The 22230-nt window shown below is 43.4% G+C and overlaps 1 protein-coding gene across 13 annotated transcripts in view; it reads right to left on the bottom strand.

Moving 5' to 3' along the window:
* The window catches only part of SOX6 (SRY-box transcription factor 6), a 583835-nt gene that overhangs the window by 74442 nt on the left and 487163 nt on the right, over window positions 1-22230 (bottom strand). For all 13 annotated transcript variants that reach the window (XM_048485157.1, XM_048485158.1, XM_048485155.1 and 10 more), the window contains one exon: window positions 835-984. In XM_048485157.1, the coding sequence (XP_048341114.1) occupies window positions 835-984 (150 nt within the window). The remainder of the gene's footprint in view (window positions 1-834; window positions 985-22230) is intronic.

The raw sequence follows: 22230 nt of genomic DNA, 5'->3' as shown, positions 1-22230 counted from the left end.
TCCTTGCCATCTCACACATTTAAGGCTGATTCCTAAAATATTTTGGCATTGGTTACCATGCAATATTAGTGAGATTTATGCAATCATGATAGTGTTACAATCACATGCCCTGGATATTCTGCCCAGGTTATGCTAAACATAGGAGCTCACAGAGCAGCTGTACTCCGGGCTCTCACAACTTGTCAGTCACAGAGATTTTTTATGCCATCCTTACTTGGTAATAAATCTTGCAAATCCACATAGGCTTTGCATTTCAGCTTTTAATGCATGTTCACTTGCAATCAACAATGTAATACTGAATAATTGGAACCAGTAAAAAGTCCATTTTAATGATGGTAATTGATAGAAGGTGAAAAGCTAGTTTATACTACCATTATTATCTGATAATAATTTGCTTTGGCAAACCCACTCCTGATATATTTAGATGTTCTAGGAGGAAATTTGATATTACAGTAGGCTGGAAAGATCAGGGGCTGTTGACTAGCCACTCCCAGTAAGTGGCTCATCAAAAACACAAAGTTATTGTCCAGTGGCTGCAGTTCACACTGCTGTAAATAAATTCAGGGGTTTGTAAAATAGCTTGATGGATTTGCTCAGCAAGGTAGACAGATGCTGAATTTGCTCAACAAGGTAGACAGAGACTATCTCAATTCTGACAACATAAACAATTGTTTGAGTATCTAGAATTAGATACTAGAATTAGCTACTCAGTGAAGCAAAGAAAACAAAGGCCTTGCATCATCCCAGGTGACAAACCTTGCTGCTTCTCACCTGAATATGTAAATGAATGTTAGAATAGAATAAATATTGTGGAAGGTAATCCAAAAGAAGTACCTTAATTTGAGTTATAGGACTGGTCCCTCTCTTTTCGTTTTTCATTCCAGTAGGTGAAAGTGCCCCTGTTGTGTTTGGTGGCTGAGGGGTAGAGGGCATCTTGGCTCCAGGTGAAACCTGCATGCTGGCCAACTGAGCTGCATATAGTTGCTGCAAAAACAAGATACATTTATTAGCGAGAAGTTTTTCCTAAGAGGCAGAAGAAATACTGCAGGAACCTGGTGGTGAGGCCCTTTTTGTCGCTAGCAGGTGGAATTCAAGAGACTGTGCAGTTAAAGAGACATGACTCATAGCTTAGGGTGACCACAACGACTTGAAGAAGATACTGGAAGACCATCTCTTACAACCCTATCAAATATATATTAAAAAGTTTGCAAATAGATATCACACCAAAATACAGTAATTTTCATTAGTCATCTTCTGCTAACATTTTCTTTTCTTATTTTATCTATAAAATTTGTGTATCACTTTGCTACCCCTATAAGGGCCACCAAGATGTCTAACAATTTAAAACATGGATAATAATGTCACATTTTAAAATCATTAAAATCAACCCCCAAACACAAATAATTAAAATAATCAAAACACAAAGTTAAAATACATACCAAACAAAAAAGAGCAATTAAAACATTGGTTAGAAACACTGAGGAGTTCCAAATGAAACACAAAAGTCTTCACTTGCTGGCAAAAGACAGCACCAGAAGGGAAAAGATTAATTTTCCTGGGAAGAGAGTACCAGAGCTTTGGTGGCCATGACTGAGAAAACACTCTCCCATGTTGCCACCTGCCTAATCTCAGAAGGAGGAGATACCCAAAGTAGGACTTCCAAGGATTACTGTAATGGTCTGGCAGGTTCAAAAGAGAATAGGTATGTGGCTCCCAAACCATACAGAGCTTTGAAGGTCAAGATCAGTTGTGCCGAAAAGCAAACTGGGACAAATAATTGATGATATAGTTTCATTGTAAAGCAGTCAACAGATTTTATTTCCTCTGCAAGTAGAATGATTTATATGTCCAATACTTCTTAGCGTTAATATGAATAGTAGTGTAAGTCCTCACTTACAAAAGTGGGGGCAAAAGTACAATCTTTAGTATTATTGTGCAGCTTATATTTAACATTGTCAGCTTTTCAGAAGCTGAACAGAGCTCTGTCAGAAGATGTGAAATTGAGTCATATATTCCCAAAACATATAAAGTGTTTTCTGGACAAACAAAAAAGGTTTAATTTCTTTGCAGCAACCAACCTTAGAACCTCACCTTGAATTCACTGTAGGAACAATTCTACCATTAAAGACACAGAAGATTCTATTCCCTCTCCCACACATAAATTTGTATAAATTTTGCCTTATTAGTGAAAAAAACAGGTGGTTTGTATGTAATTTCCAACATTACTATCATTCAGATGGACAAATAAAAAAAATTACAGTAATCAAAAGCAGACCTTTCAGCATGTGTAATTAAATGAACGCTTAATAAAGAATAATTTGCAAGAGCCAGATGTGCTTATGTCATAATTGTTGCTTTCTTTGGAACAATTTTTCTAATATAACAAGCCTCCAAAGAAATGCAAGTTACACAATACTATATATGCTCAATGACTCAGTGGCTAGACAAATGCATGCATAAGGTTGGTCAGGACTCTGGGTCTTTAATGAAAAAAAACCCCAAGGTTTTTATGTTGTTGTTTGTTAGCCACTGGACTGAGAAAAGCAATATTGATTTTAAAAATCAGGACTGACCATTCTGTTCATGCTCCATTCTACTGCCATGCCATGCAGCCCACAGAGAAATGAGTCACATGCCTAAAAATCTGCTGAAACGGAATATTTAAACAAATATTGCTATTTTTGTTTCTCTACTTGAACTCTGATTTCCCAGCTCTCTGCAATACACAGAGTAATTTCTGTTTTGTAGCCAGGGCCTAGGATCTTAGTGCACCTTCGCCATGGCACAGAAAGTAACTCAATGTTCAAATGAAAGAATAGCATGCTAATCATGGTCATATGCAGCTCTCACCTACATCAGAACCAGGCAGTGTTGTGTGGAGGGGAGGGGAGGGGGAAAGAATATCTGCTCTGGGATGGTCCTCTTCTTTAGTAGCCTGTAGTCCAGGGAATTGCTTCCCCCCAATTTGTGTGGGGAGAATTATTTTTGAAACAGTAATATTGACAATACTGCAGCTTAAAGGGCTAAACCACTAGTCTTGACTACTGGGTATAATGAAATCTGTGCCCTTAAGAATCACTTGATCAGTGGCGTTTCTCCATAGGGACGAGGGGTACCCCTTGTCCCTGGGCGCAACAATGGCGGTCACGTGGGGGGCGCCAAAATGTCGGGCGGCGGGCCCCTCCCCCGCCTCCCCAGACTGCACCAGATCATGTGAAGCCAAGCAAAAGGCGCCGGCAAGTTGCTAGCAGTCAGCAGCCTGCCTTAGCCACGCCCACCCTGGACGGTAGCCTCTCTGGGCCAGTCCCACCATTCAGACAAGCCACCAGAGTCGAAGAGGCTGACTCCGCCTCCCTTTGACAAGCTGAGTGCCTTGCCTCCTTCTCCTTCTCTCAGCGCTTGTGTGAGGTCGGAGGTTGCACAAACCTCCTCCCTGCTGAAGTGACTGTAGCAGCGCATAAGGGAAGGAGAGGTGAGAAGAGAGCCGGGGAGGAAGCAAGCAGCGGCGGCAGCAGGCAGCACAGGCAGCGTGGCAAAAGCGGGCTCGGGCTTTTGCGCCCTGAGTACCAGTGCGGGCTAGCCTGTGTCCTGCTGAGTGCAGCCACAGGAAGCGGAGTTTGTTTTCATCCGTGGGCCCGTGCTCCCCTCCCCTGGCATAACAGCTGGCCTTAGAAGGGGCAGGAAGGGTGAGGGAGAAAGAGGGGTTGCTGCTGGCTGGAGTGCTGGAGTAGCCATTGACCTCGATGCACTTCGCGGGGGAGGGATCGGTCGCTTTACAGCCTCCCGTTCTGAGCAGAGAACTGGGGAGGTACCGGAAGCGGCTTGCGCCCATCTGGGCCGTCGGTCGCGGCGCTTTCAGCTCCCTTTCCTGTGTTTAGAAAGCGCCTGAATAGGTGGGCATGGAGGTGGACTCCAGTCCTTGCAGGGGCTTGTGCTTCTCCTCGAGGGAGGTTTGTTTAGTTTTCCCTGCGGGCCCATTGCTCCCCTCCCCTGGCATAACGACTCACTAAGGAAGGCCTTAGAAGAGGCTGAAGGAGGAAGAGGGTTGCTGCTGGCGCTGGGGCGGAGGAAGTAGAACAGACCTCATGCACTTCAGCGGGGAGGAGGATCGCGACGCTTCACATGGCCTCCTGTTCTGAGCAGAGAGCGAAGCGGGCGGCCGCGCTCAGCTGGAGCGTCGGTGGTGCGCTCTGGCACAGAAGTAGGTGGCAAAGCAGGCGCTCATGGGGCGCGGAGCAGCCTGGTCAGCTCCCTCCCTGTATTTAGAGGCGCCCAAATAGGCGGGAATGGGAGGGGGACTCCAGTCCTTGCAGGGCTTGTTGCTTCACACGGCCTCCTGTTCTGAGCAGAGAACAAAGGCGGTAGCTCAGCTGGAATGGAAGTGCTTGGCTGGCCTTCGCCGAAGGAAAAACTCTGGCTGGGAGAGTAGGTGGCAAACAGGCAGCTCATTTGCAGAGCAGACAGCCTGGTCAGCTCCCTCCCTGTATTTAGAGCCCAAATAGGCCCGGGGAATGGGAGGGACTTCCAGTCCTTACCCGGGGCTTGTTGCTTCCACCCGGCCTCCCTGTTCTGAGCAGAAGGCAGCGGTGACACGCTCAGCTAGACGTCGGTGCAGCCTTCGCCCGAAATCTGGCTGGGAGAGTAGGTGGCAAGCAGGCGGCTCATGGGGAGGCGCGAACAGCCTGGTCAGCTCCCTCCCTGTAGAGAGCGCCCAAGTGCGGGAATGGGAGGGACTCCAGTCCTTGCAAGGGCTTGTTGCTTCTCCACCAGGAAGGTTTGTTTAGTTTTCCCTCGCGGGCCCATTGCTCCCCCTCCCCCTGGCATAACAACTGGCCTTAGAAGAGGCTTAGTGCGGGGTGCATGCAAATGGCCCATGGGAGGCGCCAGAGCGGCCTGGTCAGCCTCCCTTTGTTAGAAGCTTTAAATGGCGGGAATGGAGGGACTCCAGTCCTAGCGCCTGTTGGTTCTCACCAGGAAGGTTTGTTTAGTTTTCCTCCTTGGGCCCATCGGCTCCTCCCGGCCCAACAGGCAGTTTCGATTCCTGGCTTCTGTGGCTGGTGCCAGGCACTTGTGGAGCAGTAGTGGTTAGAAGCGGGTGCAGGTAATGATGCAGAACCCCAAAGGGAAAACTTCAGAATTGGTGGGGATGCCAGCTCGGCATGCTCTATGATGAGGGGCTGGGACAAGGGAAGGACCAAAGTCCTGGCAGGAGGGGTTAGTAGCCCGGGGAATCCCTGGCCGGGACACAGGCTGGCAAGGTTCCCACCTGGCCGCAAACTAGAAGGTCTTCCTAGGGGGGCACTTTGTAGAGAGGACACCCTGCTGGGAGGGCTCAGACAGGCACAGGAGATAGCATGGGTGTCTTTATTACTGATCCCCAACATATCCTGTTTAAAAAATTCAAATAGTGAAGTGCTTAAAATTGCGTGGATGGAACTGTGGTGCCCTCTTCACCTCTTCCCCAGCCAACCTCTTCCCCGAGCCCTCCTTGCTAGGGAGGGAGAAGCCCCAGCAGCCCCCAGGTGAGGGTTGCTGGCTTGGGCAACTCCTTTCAAGGGAGGCTGAAAACTGATTTGGTGGGAAAGAATCAGCTGGTTAAAAATTAGAAGTCCCACCACTGCTTCTCTTCCATCCCCAAGCCTCTGACAATGAGGACTTTAGGGAGGTCAAGAGAAGGTGTGCTACTACCCAAAGATTCTACCAGCATGATTTCTGAGTTTCTGAACACAGCTTTATAACTCTGCAAAGGGAATACATGAGATCTATTGGGGGGGGGGGAGGCTAATGAAAGCTGAAGGAATTCAGAGGATCATGGCAAAGAGAGATTTTTAGGAGGGAGCCAAAGAACTTCAAGTGCACACTTTTGGAATACACAAATTAAAGAGGAGAACATTTCCATTGGAGTTGCAACTGGCTCTCATGACAATCTTTGCATGGAGGCATTCCAGAGCAAGAAGCAGAACTTTGGGGTGGTTAGCTATTGCTGGCACCCTCTGCATAGCAGCACCTGAAGTCTTTCCTTGGTAAGTCTTCTCCTCCTATCCAGAAGCCCAGATGACCAATGGAGGCAGTGACCCTACCTAGCCTCTAATAAGTCCTGTTATGCAACCTTGAACCCAGCTGGGAGCTGTAATCAGGATGGTGCTTTGATGCTTATGCTTAACAGCCAATGTTTTAAAAAAGCACTCTAGTGATACTGCACCAGAGGAAGGCCAGGAATGCCACTTGGGAAATAATGTCTGGGTGACTCTCTGGGATGCAAGTCACAGGAATGAGTAAATCTCAAGATTAATCAGTTACCAATAAATGCTGTATGTGTGTGTGTGTGTGTCTCTCTGTAGCCAGAGCGTCTGTGGGCTGCCCACAGAGGAGTGGCTGCAGAGTGCCACCTCTGGCACCCATGCCATGGGAGTTCGCCACCACTGCTACATACAGGAGTTCTACTCCAATCTAAGCCACATGGACCACTGTATTCTGCAGAGCCTGGCTGGCAAGGAAGGGGGTGGTGAGAGCACCACTCAGAAATCCTTGACCGCCAGCTGGAATTAGGAAACTTTGTCTGGGGGGTGATTTTTTGAAGAAGATTGCATGCCCAGCTACCCACTTGCACTGGCTGGGAGCTGTTCTCAGGCTAACAACCTACCTCATAGGGGTTGCGGTGTGAGGACAAAATTAGGAGAAAGACGATTTGATTGGGGAGAGAGAGCCATGCTGTATGTTATGCTGGGGCTGGGAGGAATGTTTTGTGAAGAGGTAATGCTTAGCTGACATTAAGTTTTAGCAAAATGTTTGCTGGGGTGGTGATTAGAGAGATTTACATGCTTACTTGCACTGCCTGGCTTGGAGGAATGTGGCAGCTACTTTCCCTTCTGCCTAGGGACGACTGCTTTATCTCACTGTGGCCTTGAAGCTTTTCCAGATTAAGAATTGAAAGCACACTGGCATGGTGAGACCTTCAAAAAGATTTAGTTGTCTGCCAACATGTTATTCACTTACTAAAAGGGACTGTTTATCCATCCCCCCCCCCATCCCCACATATACACTGGAAGGCTGCATTGCAACGAAATAAAAGAGGCTCCATATTTAATGTTGTGTGTCTAATTGCTAGGATTAGTGTTCTCCTGCATTGTAAGATTGGTTTGGAAGATGTAAAAACATTTCTTTATTACAGTAGAAAGCAATTGGTGCATAGTAGTCACCTTGATGGAACAAACGAAAAGCAAAAGAAAAAGGCGAGTGGAGCAGAGGGTCAGAAGAGACGAAAGATGGAAGAGGAAGAGGCAAAGAAGTTAAGCCCAGGCTTCATAACCTACTTTAAGACGCCCCAAGCATCAACTCCAATGCAGTCTGAAGAATTATCAGGTCCTTCAACAAGTTCCTCAGTGGCAGAATTTGAATCTAGTGCAGCATTCTCAGCAGCACAGGAAGACATGAAAATGGTTTCATCAGGAGGTGTCAAGATGGAGGAAGAGGAAGATATTTTACCTGGGGAGACAGAACCTGTTCACAGACCTGAACCTGGGGAGATGGAGGCAGAGGAACAGATGTTACCTGGAGAGACAGAACCTGTTCACAGACCTGAACCTGGGGAGATGGAGGCAGAGGAACAGATGTTACCTGGAGAGACAGAACCTGTTCACAGACCTGAACATGGGGAGCTGGCAGTCGAACACTCCTCAACATCCTCCATTCCAGAAGTCATCCGAAAACATGATGTGGGGCTTCTGCCGTTCAATAAGGAAACCCAAAGACCAGTCATTTCTGATGCACTGAGAATGTTGATGATACAGAAGGGATTCAGGTATTTTCAAAATAGCAAGGGGCCTTTCAAACCCTCAGGGCCCCAAAATCGTCGAATAACCAGAAGGTGGTTCCAGCGGACATCGGCAGGTGATGGTCAGGGTAAGAAGGTCCCCCGTACATGGCTCATGTATTCACCCTCCAAAGGGGCAGCATTCTGCTTCTGTTGCCTTCTGTTTTCAAGATCAGAAGTTCAGTCCGCATTGGAGAGTGAATCTGGATTTGACAAATGGAAAAAGTTTCACAAGCTTACTATTCATGAATCCAGCAGCAACCATCGGCAGTGCTTTACCCAGTGGAAACTAATGGAGAGACATTTGACTTTGAGCAGAGGCATGATTGACACTGGCCTACAGACACAGTTTGAGAGGGAGAGGCAGAAGTGGCGTGATATTTTGACCAGACTCCTACACTGTGTAAAATACCTTGCAGTGCAGAACTTGCCTTATCGAGGCCACAGGGAGTCAGTTCAAGAGGATGCTGAAACCAATGCAGGAAATTTCCTGGAGTTAGTGAAACTGCTGGCTCACTTTGACCCTGTTATGAAAGAGCACCTTGCAAACGTCCAAAGTCATCCAGGCTCAGTATCTTATCTTTCACCGGCAATTCAAAATGAATTCATCCACCTCATGGCTTCTGCAGTTCGTCAGAATATACTGCAAAAGATTCATTCTGCCAAGTACTATGCCATCATGTTCGACTCAACTCCAGATCTGGCACACCGTGATCAGATGTCAGAAGTCATTAGATATGTGGAAATTGATGCTGAGCAACGAAAAGATCCGCATGTTAGAGAGATTCCTTTCTTGGAATATCTGGATCCACAAGAAAGATGCAGAGAGCATAACCGGGGAAATCTTGAGACAGCTGGAGAAGGACAAACTGGATCTGAAGGATTGTCGGTCACAGTGCTACGACAATGCTGCTGTAATGGCTGGACTCAGAAGTGGTGTGCATCAAAGAATATCTGAAAAGAATCCCCTGGCTTTGTTTGTAAATTGTGACAATCACTCACTGAACTTGGTGGGTGTTCATGCGTCTTCTCAAGAATCAAGGATGAGAGTATTTTTTGCTGACTTAGATGCTCTATATGCTTTTTTTGCAAATTCAGACCAGCGCTGGGCAAAACTCAAAGAGACTGTGCCTGTGACTCTCAAGTATCAGTCTGAAACCAGATGGGATCTGACCGAGCCAAGCTGGTGAAACTTACTATCGCGAATGTATATTGAGGATATAATCAAGCTTCTCCAGGACATGGAAGATGATCAAGAAGGGAGTGACACCACAATGCGTGAAGCAAAGGGACTGGTCAGATGCCTGTTGAGTTATGACTTTCTGACTTTTTTAGGATTTTGGAACAAGGTACTAGGTCGCATTGACCTTGTTCAAAGGAGGCTACAGGATCCCAAAATGAACTTTCACCATGCTGCCCAAGATCTAAAATCTCTCAGAGATCATTTTGCTGCTAACAGAGACATTTTGGTGAGCGAGTCAATTGATGAAGGGCGTGGTCTCTGCGAGAAATTGGGTGTTGAATTTGTATGTCGTAAGAGATGCGTGAAAGTAATGCCCGGTGAGAAAGCAAGAGACGCGGGGTTAACAGCAAAGGAGGAAATGGAAAGAATGATGAAACTGACACTTGATGCGTCTACACCAGAGATAGACGAAAGGTTCACTCGTTTTGCACAGCATTACGGTACAACTTTGGATTCCTCCTTGACATCAAGAAACTGTGTTATGGCACTGATGTGACAGGCCTAAAGGAGCAGTGTGTGAATTTTGGCAATTTCTACAGCACTGATGTGGATGGGCAGAAGCTCTATGAAGATATTTTGGACTGCAGAATGCTACTGTCAGAAGAGCGGGATGAGCGGCGGCAGATATCTAGTCCTGAACAGCCTGTAGGGGACAATTGTTCAGTTTGGAGATGAGTCCCTCTTCTTCTGTCTCATTGCTATCCAGATGCTTCCTAACCATTTGCAGTTTCCATGGCCAGCTGTGAGGCTGATCATTCAGCAAAAGTTAAAACTGATGCTGTCATACCCACAAGGCTCTATGAGGGGCAACAAAGACTTTGTGATCTTGCTCTGCTGAGTGTGGAAGAGAAAGAGACTGAAGACAAACTTTGAGGACCTCATGCGACACATTTGCATCGGCAAAGGCTAGAAAGGTGCCCCTGGTTTAGCAAGGTAGGTCCTTCATCTGTGCCTTGGGTGAATATTGCTGTAAGGAGTTCTCTCAAATCTCATTTGGTGAGCTGACATTTACACTTTTATTTTTGACAGGATGAATGGAAAGGCAGATTCTGCGATCTCAATTTGCTGAGTGTGGAGAGAGAAGAGACTGAGAAGACAAACTTTGAGGACCTCATCGACACATTTGCATCGGCAAAGGCTAGAAAGGTGCCCTGGTTTAGCAAGGTAAGGTCCTTCATCTGTGCCTTGGAGAGGCGACATCTGTATAGCTATCTCAAATCTCATTTGGTGAGCTGACATTTACACTTTTATTTTTGACAGGATGAATGGAAAGGCAGATTCTGCGATCTCAATTTGCTGAGTGTGGAGAGAGAAGAGACTGAGAAGACAAACTTTGAGGACCTCATCGACACATTTGCATCGGCAAAGGCTAGAAGGGTGCCCCTGGTTTAGCAAGGTAAGGTCCTTCATCTGTGCCTTGGAGCAGATATTGCTGTGGAGTTCTCTCAAATCTCATTTGGTGAGCTGACATTTACACTTTCATTTTTGACAGGATGAATGGAAAGGCAGATTCTGCGATCTCAATTTGCTGAGTGTGGAGAGGAAGAAGAAGGGCCCCGAGAGGAACTCAAACTTTGAGGACCTCATGAAGCACATTTGCATCGGCAAAAGGCTGAAAGGTTGCCCTGGTTTAGCAAGGTAAGGTCCTTCATCACTGTGCATGGAGCGAATGTGCTGTGGAGTTCTCTCAAAATCTCATTTGGTGAGCTGACATTTACACTTTCATTTTTTTGATAGGGATGAATGGAAAGGCAGATTCCTGCGATCTCAATTTGCTGAGAGTGTGGAGAGGACCATTGCAGAAAGGTTCTAGAGTGTTGTATCTCTATTGTGCAGTAAATACAAATATGCTGTGAAAGAATCTTTAATCACTCCACTTGCTTTCCTTTCCTACTATCAGATCCTCTGAAGATGCCAGCCACTGAAGATGCCAGCCTACTATCAGTTCTTCTGAAGATGCCAACCACAGATGCGACACGTCAGGAGAGAATGCTGCTAGAACACGGCCATACAGCCCGGAAACAACACAGCATCCCAGTGATTCCAGCCATGAAAGCCTTCGACAATACACAGAATCCTTCAAATTTGAACACTTGGTGTTTCTATTGAAATGTTTATTAATTCTAGCAAAGTTTCCACAATACAAAGCTAATACACGTTTGTGACTTTAACAAATCCACACCATGGAAGACTACCTCAAACTTATCTTCAAAAAATCTGTGTATTTTATTCTGAATGAGAAGTTATTTTCCAAAGACTGAATTATTCTAATGTTTTCTTCTACGTTTCTAATGTTGTTCTTCTAATGTTGTTCTAATATGTTTTCTAAGTTAAGTTATTTTCAAAGGACTGTGAGTTCATGCCAGTTAGTGCCTTTGTCAGTATTAAAATTCAATGTGTGCAACTACTGTGAAAAACATGACTTGAATTTTGTCCCTGTCCTCTCTCTCCCTCCCTCCTGGCACTGTGCTGTGTTTCCAATGCTTGGGGGCAATTGGGGGTGCTGGATATAACACCATAAACATTTTCCTGGCAGTAATGCAAAACATTTTGAAAGCATTTTGAAAAAATTGTCTAAATGTTTGATTTTTGCTGAGTGGTATAGACTATTGCTGTGTTGGGGCATGTTCTATGGTGATTTAGAAATGACCTGGTTGGGGGGGGGAAATGGCCACCCACACGGGGGGGGGCGCCAAACTCAAGTTTTGTCCCCGGGCTCCAGTCTACCTAGCTACACCTCTGCACTTGATAGGTGGAGTTAAAAGAACCAGGCCTGGCTTTCTTCAGCAAAACTCCAGGGAAAGGAGTAAGTGCCTCCTCATGTGTAGACAGAGAAATGCAAGGAGAGCCCTCTGCAAGCTCACTGCACAGAAAAGAGTCCCAATGTAAGTGTTTCATGCATAATGGGCCACTATGCTCTTAAGTCAGAGATCGTTAGTATCAGCTCTCTGTCTCCACACATGCATTCAGTGTCCACAAGGGCCATAATTTATCATCAGGGTTATACTTTACTGTATGGTTTTTCTGATATCTCTGTTGCATCAAATATCTGCCCATTGTATAAAGGAATTTGTAACTATAGGGGATGAAAGCTGAAGACATTTGGCATTTTCATTGTTGTATGCCAATAAAGGCTTGTGTGTGTGTGTTATCCTTGCAGGGGATCCATTGTCTTTGATGCACTCAGAAGGGTGTAACACAGTTTAGGATGACAATGTAAGACTACTGAGTAAGTTCATGGAAGGGATGATGCAATTGAAATAATGGAAATGGAAATAAATACAATAAATATAATAAAATGACATAATAATGGCTTTAAAATAAAATTCACAGTCCTAAAAGACAGATATTGCTCTGCACAAAATTTCCCAAGTTATTTTCTAAGAAAATCTGAATGCTACCTAGAATATGCATTTTCATTGCTAGTTAAAATATGAAATATTTTAATGTTTATATTAAAAAGCAGTAATATAGTTTACGAGTAGTTAGAAAACTATCTAATTTTAGTGTCAAACAGATATCAAACCAACAGATATGTCCAAACTCTTTTGGACTCACTGAATAGCTTGCCAAATGATTGGCTCCTGCTTATGACCAAGAAGCAAGGCATGACCTGAACTGGGAGATCTGAGCATATATGATAAGTACTGAGAATCTTGCTTGTCAGCTTTTGGGAAATAAAGCATTTTGCTGCATCCCTGACTGTGGAATATTATGCTTATAGAAGTTTTGCACTCTTCCATTTATCCTGAAGTATTCACATAGAAGGTTGGCTAATCCTTGGTTCTCAAACTACTATTTTTGCTGCCATATCATCATTGAGTTATAATGCTATGTGAAGGCCAACAGTGGCCATGAAGAGGTGACCATGACAAGTGCAGAGGAAACCTGTGTATGGATGCTCTGTTGTCACTGCAAATGCATCTGCATTCACAGTGGCAATGAAGCCACAACAGAGAACTGCCATGGTGTGGATGTAGCTAAGGTGGTTAATACTGAGAGTGTATAGGAACAAAGATGCCCCACAGCATCCTTCTCCTGATTTCCTGGGCACTACTCAGAGAGGTGGCCCATAGCAGAATTTTCAGCATTCAGAAATTGGAAATCCTAGAGAAATATGGCATTCTGCAGTCCAGAGACATGCATCAAATAGTTTCAGAAAAAAAGCAGTGTGGTGTAATCCAGGCTCTTGGAATAGGAAAATTTGTTAAGGCAACTGGCTCATTCATTTTGTACCAGAAGTTATGCTTTTTGGATGCACCATTTTCAAGGACAGAAAGCGTAATTATAACCTGAACTTAGAAACTTGGAAAGTACAAGGCCAGAATAGTGCAGTGTAACACTCAGAGGAAGGGCCCATTCTGTCTTACCTGGTTTCTCTATAACCAACATCAGGCAAATGCAGGGGTGGTTCAAACACTGCACCATTGCTCAAACTGTTTCTCACAGTATCCAAAAATATTATGCTGGTGACTGAAGATGGTTCTCACATCAATATTCTACAGTGTGCTTGATATGCCATTGATTCTGTGGTTGCTGAGAAATTTGACCATACTGAACACTATGTTCAACTAAAATACTGGCCAAAAATTATTAAACCAAATTTCCAAAATATGACTTTAATTGGTATTTTAATAACTGTATGCTGTTGGTGAAACCAGTGAAACTTTTAGAGGCAAGCCCAGAAAACAAACTATTATGGGAAATGAATAAAAATATTGTTTGCTGCGAACACTGACCAGTGGATGCTTTTGTATACACATTTTCCATAGAAATATTAAGTTAGTTCTTTTGACTGACTACAAAAATTATTAACCTTGGCCAAAATTACACATTTAAGATATATTAGAAACCCAGCCATCACAACCATTCTTTTCTGCCCAATAATACATTTAAAATAACTCTAAATGTTATTATCTCATTTTGACACTAGCTTATAAAACAGTAGTTTAATAGCTATGCCAGTAAAGTTATGAGAGCAAAACAAGAACTAAAACATACATGTTTTCCATATTCTTACAGATACAGAAGTCAAGGTTACATCAGCTGTGTGGACAGGAAAATAGAGAGCCTTTGCAAACCCAAAGTTTAAGTGTGTGTCCCAAAACTATCACAAGAAGTACAAAGAAAAAAATTGAAGTTAACAATAAGGATCTAGGATAAATGGAAAAGGGGTAAAAATAGGCATGTGGATAGTGTTTGGTGGAATACTAAAATATTAACTCAGTGCTGATGTTTGTGATAAAACAAAACTAATAATTCAAAATTCCAGGATTAAAGGAGAAGGAGGACAGATCTGTAAAAAAGCAGTCTGAAGAATGGGCAGAAAATAAAAAAAAATAAGAAGCTGGGAACCCCTAATAAGACAATACTGTTGGCCTAAGGAAGCAAGAAGGCAAAATGTAGCTGCAGTACTGTCTGTGTTACTGTCTGCAATCTTCCCTATCAATTTTCCACAGTTCCATGTTTAATGGTAAACATGGATGCTTTTCATTGTTTCAAAAGAGGAACCCCTTTATTCTATCTTTCTGAAATTTGGCATTTGTGGGTGACCTAGGAGGGTACTGAAAAAAAGAGGGGTATTAAAACCAATTAGAGTAATAATGGAGCAGAATTATGAAAATAAATCAATCATGAAATAAAACCATTCAAAACAACTTAATGACAAAATATTTCCTTTTAGAATTAACAAATACAGACAACCTTTTTTTAAAAGGGGGGGGGGTTAAAACCTTGTTTTTTAAACTTTTTTCTTTTCTTGTTTTTTACATTTCAGAATTGTTTTTTTGCAAACTTAGAGAATATCCCAGGAATGCAGAAGAATCTGTTTAGTATTGGTGTGATTCCAGTCTACAGATTCAAGTATCCACTGATAGGGATCACATGTCACTATTAGATAGATTACAGAAATGACAGATACAAAGCATGCTCCTGTGCACAAGTCCACTATCTGAACTGTTTTCAGCATTTTGTAATCAGACTTTTTAATTTTCCCATCATTTCTATTTTTTAAGTGAAGCAGTTTTTCAACATAACAATTTAGTGATATATAACAAAACTGAGATGGAAGGCACAATGATAGAACATGGCACCATTTGAAATTCAAAACCAAAACCAAATGTGCTGTGCATCAGTGGAGTGCAAAAATTAGGGAAAATTAGGGTATCTTGGATCCCAAATGTTCAGAATTCCTGAATATTTCCAAACCCCCATACCAGTGTTTTCCCCCACAGAAATCTGGAACAAATCAGTTCTATTTTAGCCTATGGGAATTTTTCTGGGGCACAGCTTCTGGTCTCCCTTCTTAGGGAATTCCCCCCTCCATGTTTGTTAAAGATGGGGTGAGGGTTCCAATTTTTATGGGACCTCAAAGAGGGCACCCCATCCATCCTCCACTGTTTCCAAAGGATGAACAATTGGAGCCCATAAAATGGGCTCGCCTGACCAAACTTTTACCAAACCTGAGGCTGTTGTAAGGAGAGTCACCAGGAGAAGAGTTTGTTTTTACACCCTGCTTTTCTCTACTATAAGGAGTCTCAAAGCAGTTTATAATTGCCATCCCTTCCCCCTCACAATTATAATTGACTTCTCTTCCCCTCCTTTCAGGTGCATGTAGTCAGGACCGGATCACACTGGTCCTGTACCAACTTCTCTGGCTGCACATCAAGTTCCGGGTCATGTTCAAAGTGTTGGTTCTGACCTTCAAAGCTATTTGTGGCCTTGGATCTACATACCTGAGGGACTGCATCTCTCCGTATTGGCCTATCAGGTCCCTCTGCTCCTCAGAGGAGAACCTTCTGGAGGCCCCTGGCCCGAAAGATATCCGGCTGGCCTCGACGAGGGTCAGGGCTTTTACAGCCCTGGGCCCTATGTGGTGTAACAGGCTCCCAAAAGAGACCAGGGCCCTGCGGGACTTACAAAGTTTCTGCAGGGCCTGCAAAACGGACTTGTTCTGCCAGGCTTTTGGATGGCTGGGTTGATTAGTAGATCCTGTAACATTTAGGCTTCCTGTGGGCACGGGGTGGGGGGGGAACTGTCGCCATCTGGATTGGTTTGTTTTAACATATTGTTTTATATTGTAGTTTAAATTGTGGTTTTATTGCTCATTATTATTTTTGCCGCCCTGAGCCCTTTGGGGAAGGGTGATCTAAAAGCTTAATAAACAAACAAACAAACACCTTGTGAGGTAGGTTGGTCTAAGAGAGTTGTGAGAAATTTGTGACTAGCCCAAGGTCATCCAGCAGACTTCATATGGAAGAATGGGAAATCAAACCTGGTTCTCCAAATCAGAGTCCATCGCTAATGTGGAGATGCAAGGAATCAACCCGGTTCTCCAGATTTGAGTCAAATGCTTTTACTACTATACCATGTTGGCTCTAAATAGCTACACTGAGAATTTGGTCCATTTTAAAACACAACCCCATTGTCAGAGCCGTAGAAAGTTTTCCCATGGAGTATAATAGAGCAGAAGAGAGTGGGGATATAAACTTTCAAGCACTGCACAAATGGCAAAAGAGGTCTCTTTTTCTTTTAAAAGGGGTTTCTACTTTCTTCTTTAAAATGTATTTTAAAAAGTTACTTCTACTGCTGTAGCCTAGTACCTTTTTTAAAAGATGAAAAGTCACCTGGGCACATTTGAGCTGAACTCCAAAGTGCTTAAAGATTAATCCCGTCCCCATCCTTGCCTCCACTATACTCTGTGGAGAATCTTTTCCCCATTTTTCCTCATTTTGGGGGTTTCCTGATCCAATCTTGACCAAACATGGGAGTTCTTGTAAGGGGAGTCACCAGCAGTTATGCTGCAAATTTGGTACCTCTACCTTAAAAAAACAGTTCCTCCAGGGGCCCAGAATAATTCTGCATAGAATATAATGAAGGTAAGGGGAGGGGGAGTTAAACTTTAAAGTGCTGTGAAGTATAGCACAAATGTGCTGAAGCAGGTTTTTTTTAAAAAAAAGAACAGGATTTTACTGCTAGAGTTGGTGACCTTAAAATGATCTCCCCAAAAGTTGATTTCCCCCCTCTTTTTCAGGATCAGATTGACAACAATAGTTTTAAACGTCATTTTTTCCTGGTTTGATTTTACCAAATGCGTATACCTACTGTGCATACAGTTTAAAACAGTTCATCTCAAAGTACACCCTTTGAAACAATCCCACCTTGGCAGATTGACAGAAATATGAAAACCATTAGTAGTGGTGTACAGTACCTTACACCAGGAAAGCAAGGGTCTCTTCCTGGTGTAACATCAATGATTTAATCCAAGTGTGACTGGATAAATTAAGAAAATACTTTTGCACTTGTCATTTTGTGGATCTATAAGCAAAGATAGCTGAATTACAGGACATATCTATTAGTATCCTGGTAAAATCCAGTGAAACCCTAAAAGGTGGTTCACGAGTGCTGAGCATCTCAGTACTTGGTGTCTGTTATAAACTGGTTTGATGTTGCCTGGATATGCAACAGTACAATTCCAACAATCTGTACTAAGGGTCAGTACATGGTAACCGCCCAGAGACTTTAGTGATGGGTGGGATGTAAATTTACAGAATTAAATAAACACTGCACACACTAGTACCAGCCACCTAGTGTACACCTTAAACTGACTGAATGGAAATCCCAGGAAGTAATTTTGCATAGCAAACTTAATATCAAGTTTAGTCATTTATACTCTCAGCTGTGAACATTGATAGTGGCAAGTAAAATGCCTCTGAGAAGTTTGCAAGCAAGGCATAAGAATAGCAGGATTCCCCTTTAAGCATCCTGATAATTAGAGGTATACTGCTTCTGAACATAGAACTTGCATTCTCCCTCTGGGGTGATAGGAGGAGTTTCCATGGAAATAGTATAAAACGTGAGAGAGGCTTGGGGCTGATGAAAATGAATACAAGTAAAGTATGATTGGGAGTGAATTGGGCAAGTTGATAGGAGATGAAAGATTTCTACAGAGTAGTCTAAGTTCCCTGGTATAAGGATTGTAACTTATAAAAACAATATGTAGCACTAAATTATATTTCACTCTCAGTGATTCATTATGATAGTCAAACCCATATTTGACTGACTTCCATGTTTGCATCCCATGACAATCGCTGTTATTGTTACTTTCTGCAGCAGTTTCAGGACACAGTTCCAGAAGGGTAGCTGTGTTCTTCTGCTTTGTCAAAAACGTTAGAGCACTCTGGCACCATAAAGACTATAGCCAGGATTCCAAATAACAAGAAGAAAATTCTGAAAGGTGAAGGGGGCTTACAGTGCCACCCTAAGTAGTCAATTGAAACTGAGGAAAGTTTCAGATTGAGTTTGTGAAATATTTGAGACAATTATTCAAACACCCACTAAAACTTTCAGTGGGGTGTAGTAAACCACCACAACCTGAACTGTGGATCTCAACCTATTTTGGCATAAGCTTTCATGGGACAGAGCCCATTCCATCAATGTATTACTACACCATGCTAGTCCCTGTATTGCTAAACTCGCAGAAAAATAATAAAAAATTAAAAGCAAAGACCACAAAAACTTAGTTAACTTAAAGGCAAGCCAAGCAACTCATCAGCAGCCTAACCATGTGATAAACCCAGAGGCAACTCCAAAGCTGCTATGCTACTGCTTGCGAGTCTGCCAAGGAACCAGATGCTCTTGGTCGAAAAATATCTTCCATAACAGAGCATCTGGTTCCTTTGAGGAGGAACAGTATAAATTGCATGCACAACTGTGTGAACGTATTTAAGCATTACACAGATTTGTGGAAGTTCATAGCTGAATAAAGCTATACATTTACTATCTGAAATGAATTTGCAATCATGAAAAAATCCTAAGTAAAAGATTTTAGGGTTTTTTAAAATGCATGTTTTATTTAATTTAACAGCTCATTTGCACAGATGTTACCTGTTAGAAATGTGAATATAATAAATACCAGTGTTCCTATATTGCAAACCATATTGCAACAAAACCACAACCTTTTAAAATGTCTCAGTATTATTTTTTTGGTTAAACATAAATATTATGTTAATAAATTTTAAAAGTTAATATTCCTTTTAAAGAATGCTAAAGTTAGGGGCCAGTCCCCCATCCTTGTTAACACATGCCGCATTCAATTAATCTCAGAGGTTTAATATGTAGATCTTTATAAGCATGCTGAATTTAACATAACCCAAATGCCAATGAATGAGTGCTATGCAGAAAAATAACTAATAACAGAAAGTATAGGAGAAAATTAATTTTAAAGTTTTAAAAATGCAAATTATAGCAATTAGTATTTTCTAAACATATTAAAGTTTTTACAAGCTCATTCACAAAACCAATTCTGCATCCACACAGTGGAGCAGCAACTGCTTCTCAGGAACAGTTCCTTGGTTTGTAGCAACTGAAAAAAGAAAACCACCAAAACCCTGACATTATGGAGAGCTATATCCTTCCACGATCCCCTGGGGAAAGCCAAAGTTTATCATGGTATCGCAGGGACGTAGGTATAGATTTTTTATGGGGTGGGTTTGAGGGGCATGCCCCCACCTGCTCTGGGGGCATGGCCATGCCTCCCCAAGCCCTGCCCCCAGCCTCAGTGCTTATAAAAGCAGCTCTCTGAGGCCAGGGATGGCAGACTCTCCTGCCCCCCACCCCGCATCGGCCCCCCACCAGCTGGGCTCCCAGCCAGCAGACCCTTCTACCCTCCCATCTGGGAGCTAGTGAAAATGGAGCCTAGTGCAAAATCTGAGTTTTGCGAGGGGACCCCCATGGGCGACCGTGGTGATGCTGGAATCTACCCCCAAACAGCATCATTTTCAATGGTGTTTAAACTAGGGAGCCCAGATTCTTCTTTTAAATCCACCTTGAAGGGATAATCTGGGGTCCCCAGTTAAAACAACACTGAAAGTGATGCTGTTTTGGGGTGGATTCTCCCCCACCCTGAAACAGCATCACTTTCAATGTTTAAGCTGGGGACCTCACATTCTCCCTTTAAATCCATGCCGAAGGGGGTGGATTTAAAAAGAGAATCTGGGGAAATTTGGGGGGGGGTACCTGATGTCAGGGGCCATGGTGGCAGGTGGCAGGGGCTGATGGGAATTGTAGTCCACGAACATCTGTAAACTCGCAGGTTGCAGACCCCTGAGCTAGCAGCACCTAATTTTTTCAGGAGACCTTCCTGATTATACCACCAAAGTTAGGTAAAGTTTGGTTGAGGGGGTTCAAAGATATGGACCCCCAAAGGGGTTGCCCCACCCCCCATTGTTTCCAATGGGAGCTAATAGGAGATGGGGGCTACACCTTTGAAGGTCCATAACTTTGGATCCCCTCAACCAAACCTCACCAATGCAGGGTGGTTTTATCAGGAGAGTCTCTCAAAAAATCCCTCAAATGTTGGTGCTGCTAGCCTAAAACCTGCGCCCCCTGCAGGTCAAAAACAAAAAACACTTAAAAATACAAAAAACCACAAATGGGGGCGGAGCTTCAGACATGTAATGGGGGGGTTTAAACCAGGGAATCCCCATTATCTACATCCTGTGGTATTATAAATCTGGCCATGGTCTGCATGCCATTTCTGAAAAAAGGAATTTTTAACCTTGATTAAAGAACTCATCTGTCAATTCTATTTTAAATTAGAATTCTGATTTTATTTTTCTTTTATGAAAATCAATGGCTTTTCCCTATGGACTGCATCAGTAACAACAACCTACCTCTCCTCATGTCCAACTACAAGGAGAATAATTTGACACAATTTTTAAAAGTAACAGTGTTGTATGGACTTCACTGGTCCAAAGTGTAAACTGATAGGGCTCTTAGAAGACAAGGTTCAGAGCTTGGAGGAAAGGATCACCACCTCACATCAGATCAAGGAAGGGGATGACTTCATTAACAGAAACCATGAGGCTCTGCTCAGGAGTGGGGAAATCTGTCAAAGGGTCAACATAGTTGTTGACTTTCCTAATGAACCTCTGGAAGCTAAAGCGTGAATCCAAAGACATCAAGCGAGACAGCACTCAGTGCCATTGGAATTCAGAAATGGATTCCAGGCGTTTGTGGTGAAAACAAAGATGGAAACACTGACAGAGGAAGAACCACAGAGACAGGCAAGACAGAGTGAGGAGGGCATGGAGGTATGAATAAATGGCAGCAGAAGAAAATGGGAAGTATTGGTCATTGGCAACTCTCTACAGAGGGGTATTGAACATCATGTGTCTAGGCCTGATCTCCTAGCTCAAGAGCAGAGGTGTATCTAGGCAAACTGGAGCCTGGGGACAAACCCTGAGTTTGGTGCCCCCCCAATGGGCGACCACCCTCCTCCATCACAACTGAACAATGATTTTTTGCACCAGCTCACAAAACAACTGCCACCCCAGCAAAACATACATGTCTCTCTCCCCACCAACTCTCTTTCCTAATTTTGTCCTCATACCAATCCTATGGGGTAGGTTGTTAGCCTGAGAAATAGCTCCATGCCAGTTCAAGTGGGTATTAAGCATATAAATCTCTCAGAAATCACCCCCAGCAAAACATTTACCAAACAAATGTCAGCATCATCTCTCACAAAACACCTCCAGTGGAATCCACCCACAAACAGCATCACTTTCAACGGTGTTTAAAGTAGGGAGCCCAGACTCTTCTTTTAATTCCACCTTAAAGGGAGAATCTGGGGTCCCCAGTTAAAACAACATTGAAAGTGATGCTGTTTTGGGGTGCATTCTCCCCCACTCTGAAACAGCATCACTTTCAATGTTTAAACTGGGGACCTTACATTCTCCCTTTAAGTCCATGCCAAAGTGGGTGGATTTAAAAGGAGAATTTGGGAGAATTTGGGGGGTACCTGCTGTTAAGGGTGCAATTGTTAAGATAGCAGCACCAGAATTTCAGGGCATCTTTAGGAGACTCTCCTGATGATACCACCCAAGTTTGGTGAAGTTTGGTTCAGGGGGTCCAAAGTTATGGACCCTCAAAAGTGTAGCCCCCATCTCCTATTAGTTTCCATTGGAAACAATGGGGGATGGGGCACCCCCTTTGGGGGTACGTATCTTTGGACCCCCTCAACCAAACGTCCCCTAACTTGGGTGGTATCATCAGGAAGGTCTCCTGAAAAATCCCTGAAATTTTGGTGCTGCTAGTCTGAAAGCTGCGCCCCCTGCTGGCTGAAAATTGAAAAAACACTAAAAATACAAAAACACACACAAACGAACCTGAAACT

This window comes from Sphaerodactylus townsendi, linkage group LG02 (genome assembly GCF_021028975.2).
Source record: "Sphaerodactylus townsendi isolate TG3544 linkage group LG02, MPM_Stown_v2.3, whole genome shotgun sequence".
Lineage (NCBI taxonomy): Eukaryota > Metazoa > Chordata > Lepidosauria > Squamata > Sphaerodactylidae > Sphaerodactylus > Sphaerodactylus townsendi.
This window is presented reverse-complemented; position numbering and strand designations above follow the sequence as displayed.